Source organism: Thermobia domestica, chromosome 6, assembly GCF_964235325.1.
Source record: "Thermobia domestica chromosome 6, izTheDome1.hap1.1, whole genome shotgun sequence".
Lineage (NCBI taxonomy): Eukaryota > Metazoa > Arthropoda > Insecta > Zygentoma > Lepismatidae > Thermobia > Thermobia domestica.
This window is the reverse complement of record NC_137459.1, coordinates 248564113-248581203: the sequence shown is the minus strand read 5'-3', so window position 1 is coordinate 248581203 and position 17091 is coordinate 248564113. Positions and strand designations below refer to the sequence as shown.

Sequence of the window (17091 nt, the reverse complement as noted above, 5' to 3'; positions counted from 1 at the left end):
AAAAAAAAAAAAAAAGCTTAGGATATAATGTTACAAAATTCAGCACTATACTACAAATATGAAAGAATATCGTTTCAAAAAAATGTCCTAATGAGCTAAATTGTTTTCACTGAAAACAAATAAATGAACTGAAGGATTAACTTTTACTCTTTAAAGTTCTAAAAAGAACAATAGTTTGCTTATTCTCAACCAAAAATTAAACCATGTGAGATTCCTAGAACTTCACGCAACTCTCTTCGTTAAAATGAGACGATATAAATAGTTAATTTGAAACTTTAATCGAAAATCACATTTTAATTTTGAGCCACTCATATTTCTCCTAAACACTAGAAATGAATTAATTAATGAAATGACAAAATCTAAATAAATAAATATAAGTAAGAAACATATGAACTTCGAAGTAACTCTCTCACACGCTTCATTATCTCATTGTGTTTTCACATATATTCTCGGCTCGAATTCGCTACCGTGAGTTCAAATCCTTCCTCTACAGCCTCAGTACCCCAATAGCATTTTGCGCTGTAGATTATTTTGTTTCAACACTAAAAAAGGATATACATCATCACTTTAGAGGCTCACCTTTTTGTTTAGCACTAATGGTTCAAAGCACATATAGCGTTTTATAACTCAAAAGCTGTTCTGAATTACAAAGAATGTGTAGCACTTCAACTGCAATTATGTTGTTAGAAACTATATATTAAATAAATGCTATTCGTTACACAATTACTACGCCAGTGCGTCACGTTAATTCCTAATATCTTAACAGACAGATTAGTAGTTATAACTAGCTGTGCTGTCTGCCTGCCTGATGCCAATAGTTGTCAGTAGCCCGACAGACAAATTGGAAATTTAAAACAACTATGAAGATTTATTTGCAATTTAAATACACCTTTGTGAACCTGCCCTCTCCCGCCTAGAGGTACAAATGATTTTCGTATATCATTAAAAAACACTTCTTTTCGACCGGTTTGTACCGCAATTACTTTTGTTTGTACTATACTGTAGTACGAGGAATTAAGAAAACAAAGTAGGGGACCAGGTTCAAGCGCCCCCACCCTAACATGTCGATCTAATAGACTCATTTGAAAGACTTTTATTTGTATCGGATTGTACCGTAATTTGTTTCGTTTGTATCGCTTTAGATTACTATAAATTAACAGAAGAAACTGGGGGCCCAGTTCAAGCAGAGCCTCAAATCAGGTGTTAATACACAGGGTACACATTACTTTTCTATATCGTATGAAAGTATTTGACTTGTACCGGATTGTACTGCAATGAGTTTCAGTTGAATCATTTTATATTATGACAAACTAAGAAAACAAAATTGGTGGCTGTGTGAACCTGCACCCCGCCCATTATGTCGTACAAACGATTCAATTGTCCGTTTGAAATACTTTATTTTGTTCCAGCTTGTGCCATAATTTGTTTTGTTTGCACCATCTTGGATTATGAGAAATTAACAGATCAAACTGGAGTCACAGTTCAAACAAATTCTCTAATCAGGAGTTGAAACATGCGATACTCATGATTTCCGTATATCAATTGAATGTAATTGATTTGTACCCAATTGAGCTGCAATGAGTTTTGATTAATCGCCATAATGAGAAAGTTATATTAATCGATGGTGCTACGTAAGTGCTATAAGCTCAAGATTACTTTTTCTACAAACGGAAAGTTAATAAGTTAAAGTGGAGATTCTGGCTTCATGTTAAGCTGGAATCGCTATTATTTTAAAACAACTTTCAAGAAAGCCAAAAGAGTGCCAAATATTGATGCTACAAAGAAAACGTTAGTGCTGCTACATACGGAAAGTTATGTAAAAAAAATGAACTGGCGATTCTGGCTAAACGTCAAGCTCGTCTCTTTTTCAAAACAACTTAGAGAAGAACAGAGACGATACAAATCGTTAGTGCTACGTTAGAGCTTGTTAGTGCTACAATCACAACGTTAATACTATTATATATGGAAAGTTATTAACGAATTGAACTGGAAATTCTGACTTCACTTCAAGCTAGAAATACCAGTTCTACAATACAACTTTGAGGACTACAAAAAAGTGTGTCAATCGTTAATATACAAATACATTGTTATTAGTAAGTTAAAGTAGTGATTATGGCTTAACATTAAGCTAGAAACGCCCTTTCTACTAAAAACAATTTTGAAAAATAGAAAGGGTGCCAGTCATTAGTGATATAAGCACAATAATATTGCTGCTATGCAGTGATGTAATGCTATAATTTTTGGTAGGAATACGCTCGATCGTTTTCAAAAGAATAGCGTATACGCAAGACAACTTGGAGTATACACACTCTAATATACGCTCATTCTTTAGGAAATTTAAGGTGAATATACACTGGACTATAAAAATTTTAGGTGGTTATACGACGTATACTCCCGTATACGCCCCATTACATCCTTGCTGCTATGTGCGGAAAGTTTGAACAAACTAAATTGATGATTCTGACTTGACGTCAAGCTAAATTCGTTCTTTGCTAAAATGACTCCCAAGAGAACAAAGGCGATGTAAATCGATAGTGCTACGTTAGTTCTGATTTGTACCACATTAATTTGTTAAAAATTTCTCGTACTTAAAGCACTAACAATGTGCCTGAGCACTAACCAGCACCAACGCAAAAATAACGATTGGTAGACATTTTGTTCTGTTGGAAGTTATTTTGGAAAACCAGTGAGTTTATTCACGAAGAAATTAAATGTCGACTAAAAGCAGGGAATTCGTGTTACTATTCGGTTCAAAATCTCTTGTCGTCGCGAATTCTGTCGAGGAATTTGAAGCTTAAAATATATAAAACGATAATCATGCCTGTTGTTCTGTATGGTTGCGAAACATGGTCGCTTACTCTGAGGGAAGAACATAGACTGAAAGTATTTGAGAACAGGATCCTGAGAAGAATATTCGGACCCAAGAGGAACGAGAATGGGGAATGGCGGAAGCTTCATAACGAGGAACTACATAGTCTATACGGTTTACCCAACATTGTTAGGGTCGTCAAGTCTAGGAGGCTTAGGTGGGCAGGTCATGTAGCTAGAATGGAAGAAAGTAGAAACGCTTTCAAAGTCTTGACTGGTAGACCCATAGGAAAACGACCATTAGGAAGACCTAGGCGCAGATGGGAGGATAATATTAAGATGGATCTCGCAGAGATAGGAATACAAAGTAGAAACTGGATCCAATTAGCTAAGGATAGAAGTCAGTGGAGAGCTTTTGTGAACGCGGCACTGAACCTCCGGGTTCCATAGGCCATAGAGTTAGTTAGTTAGTTAGTTAGTGAGTTTATCGCCACTTTAAATTGTTAGTGCTGCTACGTACGAAAAGCCATTAACAAATTAATGTAGTGATTCTAGCTTGATGTCAACCTAGACTCGTCACTTTAAAATTATCTTTGAAGAAAACAAGAATAATATCAACCATTAGTGTTACTTAAATCCTTCTGTATAGAGCTGGTGCTCTTACGTACGGGGAATTATTAGCAAATCAATGTGCCGATTCTGGCTTGATGTCATATTGAATCGCCATTTTTAGAAAATACCTTTCTGGATAACAAAAACTGGTGTAAATTGTTAGAGCTACGTCAGTGCTACAATCACAACATTGTGTTGGTAGCACTAACCAAACTAACGTAAAACTAACGATTACAATCTTTTTCTTGTCGATATTTTAAAAATGATAATAGGCGATTCTAATTTGACGTCAAGTCAAAATCGCCACTTTTATTTTTTTAATAACTTTCCGTACCTAGCAACACTAACTTATGCTTGAAGCACTAACTTAGCACTATCGATAGGAATAACTTTTATTATGATTCTAACAAGGGAAGAGAGGGAGATTATATATCGAAGTGGAAGATAATTTATACGCCAATCGAAAGCACTAATGACATCAATTACGAAACTGTAATAAAAATTTTCCGAATGCATATACTACGTTAGTTATATGAATATATAGGGTGTCCAGAAAATCCGTTTCCACCCCTAGAAATTGCAAACGGTGAGACAAATACCAGAACAGGAAAACACGTGTTTGATGATTTTAAAAGTACAATGTATCAAAGCTAAAAGTATTGTGTCAGGGCCACCCGCAGGGTCCCAGGCGGGGTCCAACTCAAATGGTAAGGGGTCAAATTGCATATCGTTGGAAACCTGTTGGAAAATAAAAGAAGACGGAACAGGTTTCGACTCTCTAAACTTACCCTGTGCAAAATGGTAGCCGGTCAAAATGTAAGCAAAAACGTCATTGTAAAGTATAATGTATAAAGTATAAAGTATTCCGATCGGTATAAGGAAGAGGTACCATCAGCGACGTAGCGAGCATTACAAGATTGGGGGGAATGAAACTTGACATTGCCAAAAGTCTTGATTTTAAAAATTGCCAAGTCTTATTTTAAAAAAATGAAAAGTGTTTCGAAAATCTTAGTCTCACTTTTACCAACCCTGTGTAAATCTATTACATCAACCTTATTTTCATATTCGTCCCATTCCATGCCTCGTCTGAGATACGAATACTAACAGCCCTTGTCCCACTTTCGAGTGCAATTTTACACCTCAACTCAGGATCATTATCACCATGCACGATGCACAACTGCTAATTTGACAACTTATGGCTAGGTTAGGTAATCTGCGTCACCCAATCCTCACGAGAACCTCCAAAGCTATAATCTGTTATAGAAATGCACTAAAAAAACGTAGGAAAATGTAGGCTATATTTACTGCTTGTGATATAGGGACATATAATTTACACAAACATTCAATTGAGGGGTTTAGTGAGAGATCAGGCTAACCTGCACACAAATACCTTCTTAGCTCATCTACTTCATATTTTAAGGACGTTTGGTAAAACGCCGGATCTTGTTGGGTAGGGTACGGAAAAAGGCTCTGGCAGAGAAGTGGGAGAAAGCTTGAGGGAATGTCTTTGTAGAATGATTTTCTACCAAAATGAATAATTTATGTAGTTAGAGAAGAGGAAAATGCACTATAATACATATTATGATATGAGATTTGATTCTACATTAAATTCATTATTTATTATCGAATTGAAATAGTGAAATTGTGAAAAACAGGGTGCGAAATCCTTGGGAGAACAGGGGAATTCTCCGCACTGAATATTTTTGGAGAGAATTCCCTCACTAAATCCTTGCTGGGGGAAATAATACACTGAAATAATGTCAGAAGTTTCCAAAGTAATTACCGTAATTCATATGTAATCAACATGTATTTCATATTTAATTATTAGACGAACTAGTGATCAGCGGTATACTAGTAATATCTAACTTTGTATAGCTTACTACTTCTGGATGCCCAAATACGTGAACTTTCTATATCGAAACTTTGAAGCATAAGAGTGCGCAAAGTTTAAAAAAAAAAAAAAAACTCTTCAGTCCTCGTCTCCTTCCACTTCGATTTCATGATTTCACACTCTGATTAAATATATTAAATACCGGCAGGAAAAATACTAATATATAACCTCCCTTTTAGGCGCCCCTCCAACCACGTGCACGGGGCACGTGCCTCGTTTCCTCCCCCATAGTTGCAGCCTTGTGAGCTACATAAGTAACATACAGCGGTATATGTAAAGCTTTAACTTACAAATGCGGAAGAAGGAACAATTGCAATTTTTGTTTAACATTCGAAAGAAGCAATTACGGAATTAAAAAAAAAAAAAAAAAGGTAAGAAAGGCAACACATTTGTATGAAAATGAGGTGAAACACACACCGGTCTATGCTTTCACCCAGCAGACGTATTGTTTTGAACCCCAAAATGTGACTTTTGGCATCTTGCACTTAAGTTCACAGCGGAAGCGACGAAATGACTGGACTCCAGTGCCGTGCCGTGGTAACTCAGCGCCCGGGGGGAAAGTATACGACGGTGCCCCCGTACATATGGGTGAGATCGACAGACCAGCCGCGAAACGCCACCATGCTTGGCGCAAAGCGGTAAAAAAAAATTCAAAATTAAACCCTGCTTTCTCTTGATTTTGAGCACTTTTAATTACTTTTTTCCTTGCATTTTATACATGTGTACGCACATGCATTTTCCTCCCGAAGATTGTGCCCCTTTACATCTGCACCCGGGGCGGCCCCCCACCACAAGGTACGGCACTGCTTGATATCCATTGTAGCTTTTCTCCCCACCGAACAACACCCCCAGAAATCTACTGAGATACCATTCCCAAAACACGTTTTGTTCAATTCTCCCTACTCGAAAAACCCTGTAAATAGAGTCTTACTGCAAAACAACTGAAATAATCTATTGTTTTCCTTTGTATTAATATGATCACTTTTTGTTCCAAGAGAAAGGTCTATTCACACACAAAGCAGACACGGTTACACAATATATTCACTCTAGTATCAAAATCTACTTCCCTTTGATATTTTACTATTGGGAAAAAACTCTTAAATTTGTCAAGTTTACATACTGTACATAGTAAAAAGTTTATACTAACAAGTCACTGTCTTGTTCTTATTTTATTAATAGGCCTATTAATTCTTATTAATCTCCACAATCTGTGTATTGTTTTGTATACGCTCTTGTATCAAATTCTTTTGCGTCCAATGCTCTACCTGCAACCGAAGTGCTTCTTCTGTCTGTCTTTGTTTTAATTTGGCACGCCACCTCTATTCTGCTTTTGTCAGTGGTACAATTTCCCGATTTTTCATTAAAGATTCTTCAAAATGTTTAGGAATATCAAATGAACAAAAGTGAAGTGCGATCACTTGCAGAGTCGGATTTAGGTTTAGTGGAGCCCTAAACTGTTGAAGGTAATGGGGCCCCTTACGTGTCCAGGTGAACGTAGGCACCCTATATACAGAAATGGGTAAACTAATGATATTTTTGGAAGCAGGCTAGCAGAAGAGGCACCATTACTTACATTATAGTAGCCTACACAACAGGAAGCACTGTTGCTACGTCCTACGTATATGTAAATTTTATTTTATTGATTGATTTTCTTATACATTGGAAATTGATATCCAGTTTTCTTCAGGTTTTCGGGGCCCCAAGACAGTGGAGCCCTAAGCTATAGCTTGTTTAGCTTATACGTAAATCCGGCACTGATCATTTGCAACAAGTAATGAAGCTTTCAAGGAATATATCAATTTATTTCAAGATAGGAAATTACACAAAATTTATGCCAAGTCTATAAAAGAACTGAGCGGCATTCTTCAAATTGCCAACCAGGTATTTTAATTTGCCAACTTGTTAAGAAATTGAGAACTTGGGGGGGGGGGGAGAAGCTTCACCCTCACCCCCTTTAACGAGGCCCCTGGATACCACACTATTTTTCGATTGGCATGGTAAAATATTATTTTCCATACTATTTTACTGTGAATTATTAATTATATAAAAACTTTGTTATTTTTAAATGACTAAAGCGAGGTAATCTTACGATGATGTTTTATAAGCTGGTCATTTGGGGGGGGGAAGAACTCATTTGGGGGGCCCGGTCCCGATGGGCCCCCCGTGGTTACACCCCTGCTGTGGAGGATCCTGAGACAAATATTTTTACTTTCAATCATTGTACTTTTGAAATGAGGACACATTTGCCTTCTTGTTTTGACATCTGTCTCACCGTTTCAGATTTATGGGAGTGGTCATAGACTTTACAATGATGTTTTTGCTGATATTTTGACCAGCCTCCATACTGCACAGAGTGATTTTAGAGAGCCGAGACCTGTTCCGTCTTCTTTCCTTTCCCAACAGGTTTCCAACGACATGCTACTTGACCCCCTTACTATTTGCAATTTCTGAGTTCGACCCCGTCTGGGACCCTGCGGGTGGCCCTGGGGCAACACTTTTTGCTTTGATGCGTTGTACTTTTAAAATGATCAAACACGTGTTTTCCTGTTCTGGCACCTGTCTCACCGTTTGCGATTTCTAGGGGTGGAAATAAACTTTCTGGACACCCTGTATATTCATATGACTCGCACGGTATATGCAATCGAAAAAAAATATATTACAGATTCTTAATAGGCGTCATTAGAACTTTCGATTGATGTATAAACCATCTTCCACTTCGATATATAATCTCTCTCTCTCTTCCCCTGTAAGACGTGGGGATTTTGACTTGATAAACACATTCCGCCTTATGCAAAGTCGTTTTGACATATGATTAGCGTCATACTGAAGGCCTGACTACTGAAGGAAACATATGTTAGTCGAGCTCTTTAGTATGGTACAAATCACGTTGCAGAACGACTCTGCATAAGGCCCATTGATTTGTCTGTAACAACATTATTTACTGACGTGTAACAGTTATAAGTACGGACATACTATAAAGGTTTGCCTTCACGGGCTGCTTGACATGGACCCTCAGTTTGTTAAGTTAATTTCTCATAGTCTCAGATGATACAAAGGAAACAAACTACGGTACAGTCCGGTACAAACAAAAGTCTTTCAAATGAGACAATTAAATCGTCTGTATGATACAATGTGGTAGAGAGGTCAGGTTCACGCTACCCCCAATATGTTTTCTTAATTTCTCATGATCTAATATGGTTCAACTGAAACTCATTGTAGTACAATCCGATACTAACCAAGTACTTTCATATTATATATAAAAGTAATATATACCAGGTGTACTAATACGTGATTTGAGGGCCTGCTAGAAATGGGCCCCAGTTTGTTCTGTTAATTTCTCATAATCTAAAACAGTACAAACGAAACAAATTACGGTACAATCCAGTATAAAGAAAAGTCTTCAAAATGAGCCAATGAAATCGTTTGTACAACGTGGTGGAGGGGTCAGGTTCACGCAAACCTTAAATATTGTTTTCTAAATTTCTCATAATCTAATATGGTTCAACTGAAACTCATTGCGGTACAATCCTGTACAACTCAAATACTTTCACGTGATATACAAAAGTAAGGTGTACCCGTTGTGTTAACACCTGATTTGATGACCCGTCCCCAGTTTATTGTATTATTTTTTCATAATCTAAAACAATACAAAAGAAACAAATTACTGTACAATCCGGTAGAAACGAAAGTCTTTCAAATGAGCCTAGTAAATCGATCATATGACGTGGTGGGGGCTCCATGAACCTAGCCTCCACCTTCTTAATTTCTCGTACTACAGTAAGTACAAACAAAAGTAATTGCGGTACAAATAGGTAGAGACGAAGTACATTTTAATGATATACGGAAATTATTCGTACCAGGAGGTGGGGGGCCAGGTTCACAAAGGTCTTAAGAACTGCATTAGTTATAATTACCTCAAACTTGGACACGGGGTGTAACCATATTTAAGTTTGAGCAATAATATTTGTGTATTTTTACGGTAGTATATTGTGTCAATTTAATGACAAATTAAACTGTACTGTTTCAATTTAATTATTTGAAAAATGATAGTAATGGGAATTATTGAACATGAACATGCTTTGTTGGTTTATTATTAAAACAAAAACCGTAATTATATTTAGATTTGAGCACTAGTATTTGTGTAATCGCAATAAGTTGGTTGAGAAACTAAAAATAAATCATAAATATAAAAATTAGAGTTATTAATTTAGTACGATTTTAACCTATAATGTACAGCGAGTCAAAGGCTTGAGGGGAACAACTAGTTAAAATAATTACAAGTATAAAGTTTCAAAAACTTAAGATATTAGTCTCACATAATTTCTCAATTAAACAAAACTAAAGTGTTGCTGGTGGATTTTCCCCGTTTTTTTTTTCGGGGTGATCGCGTTTTTCTTTCAATCTTCATTCTAACAATTTTTCCATCATAATTCACTTGCATTTGTTTACCGTTCCTTTAAGCCCACAAGGCTTAACAGCAGAGTTTAAAGATTAATTTCAAGCTAAGCATGATATTCATGGAAATCATTATTTGCGTTTATCTTAAATTACTTTCATATTCTCGCATAAAATAGTAAGATACAACATTAGGGAGTTTTGAAACACCTCCAACTATTCTAACTGTAGATAAGGCAAACAATAAGTACTTTTCTGCGCCAAATTAATGAACAAATACATTTTATGTAGGGGTGCCTACATGCAAGTTTTAGGGCACAGGTTGCACCCATGAGATTATAGGTGCACCTAACTCTTCATTACAATCGAACTGGAGAAAGGTAAATTTTGGACGATAAGGATACATTTTGGGAGACAGAATGGTAAATTGAGAGGGAGCTACGCGCAAGGTCTTGAGGGAATCGGCATTTTTAATTTTGTGTTACTTTTGAGATCCTAATCTAACTTCAAATGGTAATTAGTAGTAACTCAATATTATAGGTTACACGAAAGATAAATAATACTCATTTAAAATAAATTATTCGAATCACAATAACGAAAACTATAATTTAATTTAGCTAAATAACAACGGAACTGATAGTTTATTTATGTAACTTGTTTGCAACATTACACGTCACCTTGTACATTTTTTAGTACTAAGGTATATAACACGTAGACAGTAACAAACAAAATGGCCGACGATAAGTAAACAGAAATCGTTATAGATATTTTGATAAAAGGTTCGCACGCTTTGTGGATTGTACACGTTTATTAGTCTACATCAATTCAGCTAGTATACAGTTTTGACAGCGAATGAAAGAACTAGTTGGGCAGAATAGAATTAACATTTATGAGCAAGGTGTGACCATGAATCTTGGAGGATAAATGCTTTTTGTTTTTCCTCATATATATGCTTTGAATCATTATTGGAATTCCAGTTTTTCCAAAATATAAGATTTAACATTTCACAGCTAAATTTAATATTCATTACTGAAATTTGGATGGTGGATTGTTAAGCCTATGGAACAATAACTCGTGCTTTGATTAGATACGGATGAATCTCCCTTGTATACGCTCATAAAACTAAAGTTTACAAATATTTTAAATCGCTATGCGATACATTAATTTTGCAATAGCAAAACATAATATAAACTAAAATGAAGCATTATAATCTCTATTACTATCTCCACAAATGCATTGGGTGAACCAAGACTTCAATGAAAATGGCCGAAGCACAGTGAGTCGAAAGTAACCATAAGCCTAACTAAATTACTCTTTATTATATTCTGAAACTCATTAATTTGTATATATTACTATGGAATTGACCGATTAGTTCTAAATTTTGTGTGAGTTCCTTACATTGCATTTAAAAAGAAATTCAGAATGTCTCTTAGTAAGATAGAGTTGATGAAGCAGTACTCACTGCTATTCGAAACTGCATACTTACCAGGAACGTCTTATAATGCACTACATTTCATATAATTTGAAATATCAACGTTAACAACAAGTTTACTATACATTTTAACATTTATAATAATCACCTGGTCTTCTGTTTCCTCTTTGATTATTCCTACCACGTCCTCTCATAATTACTTGTGTGAAAACGACGATCCAAATGATGATAGCGAGCGACGCCTATTGCGTACAAAGAAATTCTGACGTCACATACCGACGCGCCGGAATCTATGACTAATAAGACATTTATAACGTATGTCCATTGCAATTTAAGTATTTTCTATATCCTATTTTGACTGAAGTTAACAGTTTTGTATAAATCTGTAAACCTTATATTTCCGAAAAAATATGAATTTAGCAAATGCAATCAACGGTAGTCTCAAGTTGCTGTTGGTGGTGGTTTAACAGTTAAAGCGTGGAAGAACTTTTCGCAATACAAGTGTGATGAGTTTAAATAGTTTTTAGCATAATGTATTCTTGCGCGTCTCTTCGGGTGTTTGGGTTTGTTTTTTCCTGTTTACGTCCAGTCGTTTGCACAGAAAGCTAAAAGGGATGTTTGTGTTCTCAAGTCAAATGCAAAGAAGCTTTAACCTTGGTATCTATAGCAACCAGCGTTCCAGCAGAAATAATTTTGTCTATATGTAATAAAAACACGCGGGTTTATTCTAAAACGGTATCAAAACTTATGATAATTTAAGAAGAAACAATTCAATACTGGTCATTAAAAATATTATTGTATTATTTGGTACGTTTTGAGCTTATTCATGGAGCTCCTTTTCAACCTACACTGTAAACAATTACTGTCACATTTACTGACCGATTACTGTCAGTTCTCGCTGCCAACTGATTCCTCTAAAATTTACGATATTACTGTAAAATTTATGTTATAGACCATAAAAAGGCTGGATTTGTACCGTATTACCATAACATTAACAGTAATGTCGTAAATTTTAGGGTAATCAGTTGGCAACCAGAATTGACGGTAATCAATCAGTAAATGTGACCGTAATTGTTTACAGTGCATCAACACAAACAATAACTACACATGACCAATATACTGAATATTGGTAATATTTAGCTCCATGAATGAACTCAAAACGTACCTAATTATTAAACAATTCTTTTGAGGACGAATACGTTTTTTCTTCTTTAATTATCATAATACCTGTCCTCTCACGCCCGTTCAATATTAATAGTACCGTAAGACAGGGGTGCCCACAACGGGGGTCTATGACGCAAACTGCGTCATTGAAATATTTGCGGGGGTAAAAATCTATAAAAAATATGTTTGAAGGGGGGTGTAAAAATTAATCGAAAATAATATTTTATTTTTATGGAAGAACACCTACGGAACACAATGCATAATTTTTTTCTTCTGTCCTTTATACCACGATACTGACCAGTTTGGTTAAGGGTTGAAACGGTTTTAAGGTTTTCGGTTGCATTCATTACCTGAAAATCATCTTGTCTACGCCACTTCAACCTGCACTTTCTCTGAACTTTATTACATTAGGGGATATTTAAGATTTTTTAAAAAAATTAGCTGGTAGATTAATTTCGATGTCGAAAACCCTGTTAATTAAGTAACGAATCATCCAACTTTAGCTTCAAGTTCACGTGTGTTTTGTCCAGAATTTGGAATATGGAAAGTGGTATTTAGATAGCAGATCCTTGACCAGTCATTACTCTTGTCCATGTTTAACCAGAGTCATCAATCCTCTTTCATTAAAGCGTTGTTTTGATTTATATTTTATATGCGTTAAAATTCGTTGCATCAGACCAGATTGATATTTGAATTAGTCGGTTATAGTAGCTTTTTTTTATGTAACAGCATTTTAAATGTTTTATAGTGACGACAACTTCCACGTATCAGTTAGGGCTGTTCCTAATTCCGGAATTCCGGAATTTTTCGGAACGGAAATTCCAATTCCGGAATCGGAACACAGTTTCAAGACGTTCCGGAATTCCGGAATTTCGGAACGTTCCGGAATTCCGAAACATTCCGGAATTTCGGAACATTCCGGAATTTCGGAACATTCCGGAATTTCGAAACATTCCGGAATTTCGGAACATTCCGGAATTTCGAAACATTCCGGAATTTCGAAACATTCCGGAACTTCTTATTGAAAAAATAATTTTTGCTGTTACCCCGAACTGAGAGGTGTGCGCAAAGCTTAGCTTTGAAACTGGATATTGATTCCGCTGTGCTGAAGGAAGGAGTTTTGGTCCACGGCAACTGGTTTGTTTCATTCTCTAGATCCGTTCACTGTGAACGATTGCGCATAAGATTTGAAACTTTGTCTGGTTATCCATAAAGTCTCAATCATAAGTGATTCAGTGTAAATTCCGTGATTTTGTTGCAGAAATCGGAACATAGAAATTCGAGCTAGTTCTTCCCTTTAGTTTGGGTTATCTTCCGAGAAACACCTTTTTTATAAACCACTTTCTATACTCTTTTTTAAATGAATACCGACTACCTTTTCCATTTATACGAGGCAACCCTAACAAGAAATTGAACTGCATATCTTTTGATGTATGGCCATTGTTAAGTATAAGTACCTGAAGTAGGGGCAGAGAATCATTTAAAAGAAAATACGATTTTCAGTAATTAAAGGGATAGGATAGTCTGAAATAAAAATGTACAATTATTATGCTGCTGTCCGTATTATGTAAAAATATGCATTATTGATGTTACATGAACTTTTTGGAAACTAGAATCAGTATTTCATATTTCAGGTTCAAATCACGCAAAGCTAAAATTATTAATGCATCGCTTGTATTGTATTTAGTATACTGCATGCTGCAAACAGCAAAACATTTCTTAGAACAAGGGATTACTGTTTAATGTTTTTTGTAACTTCTATAATCATGATGCTACTGCTGTTTTTTTTAAAATGAAAGCTTTATTAAGCATTATTTGCATAACTTGTCAAAATGTACAACGAGAGTAAATCGAATAGAGGTGCAAACTTTACATAATATCTTATAATTATTCACATGTACGCGCTACTCTTTTCTTGTCCTGCGACACTTATTTGAATAACTAACTAAATAAAGGTGTCTATCAGTTAAATACTAAGCATTGGAACCTACGTATGAAGATTAGTTCTAACTCTACTAATCAAAATTTTATGCAAGGTGATAAATGAATTGTGTGAGTGAAAAACATTTAAAATTGGTTTGTTGAGAAATTGTACTAATCACCAATATATTATCAATGTTGTGAAATTCTTATGTAAAAGCATGTTACTTTCTTTAAACAATTACATTGATACAAGCCAACAGAATATGTACATTTTCATACAAAGCTGCAATATGAAGGGTAGTTATGCATTCAGATGAAAGGGTCTGCACCAATGACTAACTAACAACAAGAAAGGTAAATGTTCAATTAGTATACCCGAAATTGTGAGTAGCGATGGTAAAAGTTAAAAATGAAAGAAATCATTTCGTAAATGTTAATATTCACATTAAAAGTATTAGCCTAATGTTCATATTTCTTACGAAAAAATTAATTTGTATCAAAAACTATTCGTACTTCGCGTAAATTGATCTTTACAAAAATTGATGTCTTACTTTCCTTGAGTAGAAAAGTTGGCAAAAACTTTCTTTCTCCTGATTTCTCAAATAAATCAGATAAAAAAGATCAATGGGATGAAAGAAGTTTGTTAAGCTAAAAGTCCCTAAAGCCCATTTTATGCGATGCAATTTTCTATGCAATCTTGCATGCTAAGAGTCATGCGTTCAAATTATTTCGTGTAATAATAATTAACATTCAACTTTCCATAGTAAATTGCACGTATTTCACCTTGTTCGGAGATAGAACATGTGCAATCTACCATGGAAAGTTGAATTCTAATTTTTATTACAGGAAATAATTTGAATGCATGTCTCCTAATTTTGCATACATAATTGCCTTGTCTAATATCGTCTAAAGTCTACTTTCCCCTAATTTAAAAAAAAATCATCTGGGCATTTATATGAAAATTGACATTTAATACATGCTCTTATAATATTTTATCCACATCATTGTTCTCTAATAGTATTATTTTGTAGCACAGAAATTTTGCTTTTTCTTTCAATAGTAATTTACATTTACATTTTTGTTGCATTATTTGATGACGTCTCAGGTAGCATCAGTTGTACAATTTCAGGGTTTCAGTTGTCAAAATTTTCACAATTATGTATTACTCATGTGTACTCCTTGTACTTTAGATTAAAAGTTCATTAATATAATTCCAAATGACATGACTACAAATGTTTCGTGTGCTCTTGTATTGTTTGCTTAATAGTAAAACAAATATTTTGGAATTAAAATGCCAAACATGTAAATTGTTTCCTTGGTACTTCAAAATACAAAATGGCAATGATTGAAAAAAATGTAAAAGATAAAGATAAAATGCTGTACTTTATTCCAATAATTGTAAATACCAGAATGCATAACTGTTTAAGACATGTTGCTACTATATTCCATAGATACCAAAGTGAAAACGAGAAAGTATTTGCGAGTAAATTTGTGGGATTAAAGCCTTGTAATAATGTTTGAGAACCATTGCCTCAGGACTGTTTCGAACTTTTATATTCAAACTTCGAACTAATATTAATATTACGATTCCAGAATCAACAGTGAGTTTCAAAATTTCAGTCTTGAAAACAGTTCCGAAATTCATACTTTTGAGCATTCCACAATTCCAAACTTTTGGAATGTTACGGAATTTGCGGAACATTCCGGAACTTCGAAACGTTCCGGAATTTCAGAACATTCCGGAATTTCGAAACGTTCCGGAATTTCGGAACATTCCGGAATTTCGAAACGTTCCGGAATTTCGGAATATTCCGGAATTTCGAAACGTTCCGGAATTTCGAAACGTTCCGGAATTTCGAAACATTCCGGAATTCCGGAACATTCCGGAATTAGATTAATTCCGAATTCCGGAATACGAAATCGAATTCCGAACACCCCTAGTATCAGTAGCCTCAGATAAGATATTTGTTATCCTGGGCCGCTATCTTGAAACTGTTTCAGGATTTCTTTTTTTACTTTTGGCATACTGTAGTTCAGCCTGAATTTTAGCCAGTGTTCTTTGGATTTTGCTTGCTGAGAACTGTTTGTGGTTCGCAGGAAGAATTTTGTATTCGAACTTAAAATTATGGATAGTAGAACAGACGATTTGACAAGAGAAAGTGTTTGTATATACATAACATTTAAATTTGAATTGTCATAATTATACGATCAGGCTGGGAGGGGGGTAAGTCAGACAGTTGGGGGGTGCGTCATCAACATAAGGGGGGATTAGCACCACTGCCGTAAGACGTGGTTACTCTGAACATCAGGGGTTACTTTGCACATAATACGAAAAGAGTTTCACAGTCCTCTGTCAGCAAAACCGTGAACAGAAAAGAGGAAGTTTCAACTGCCACCGTAAGATAGAACATCTAACTGGATTTTGGCTATAATGTGGGCGGTTAACATCAGTTCTAATTACCGGGAGGATTCATTGTTGTAGAGGTGTGGAAAGCAGTCACTATAATGCCCACAAAAATTTGAAAGATATGACGTACAAGATTTGCCGTCAAAGTTAAGTCAGTTTCGTAGAATACTACTGTGTATAATGGGACTTTGATGCAATAGTTGAAATTGAAATGTGAAACGTTTTAAAGTCATAAAAAAGTAAAACTGGCAGAAAGCAGTTTCAGCCTCTACTCGGGGTTATTTTGCATCGGTCTAAAATACCGCTTAGATAGGAAATTATTGCTACTGGAACCTCCTGCATTCTAAAGTTAGGTAAATTTCCTATTTAGGTAGATGCCGGAATGAATTTCTTGTTGGAAAATAAATTATGAACGGTGGCGGATCCAGAAAAGTAGTTTGAGAGAGGATCCACTCACAA

General features: G+C 35.3%; 1 protein-coding gene across 1 annotated transcript in view; it reads right to left on the bottom strand.

Moving 5' to 3' along the window:
* Positions 1–11370, bottom strand: part of LOC145687777 (uncharacterized) — a 40577-nt gene extending 29207 nt beyond the window's left edge. Inside the window, exon 1 of the mRNA XM_081761214.1 lies at positions 11287–11370. Within this exon, the coding sequence (XP_081617340.1) occupies positions 11287–11332 (46 nt within the window). The 5' untranslated portion in view covers positions 11333–11370. The remainder of the gene's footprint in view (positions 1–11286) is intronic.
* Positions 11371–17091: the final 5721 nt, after the last annotated feature.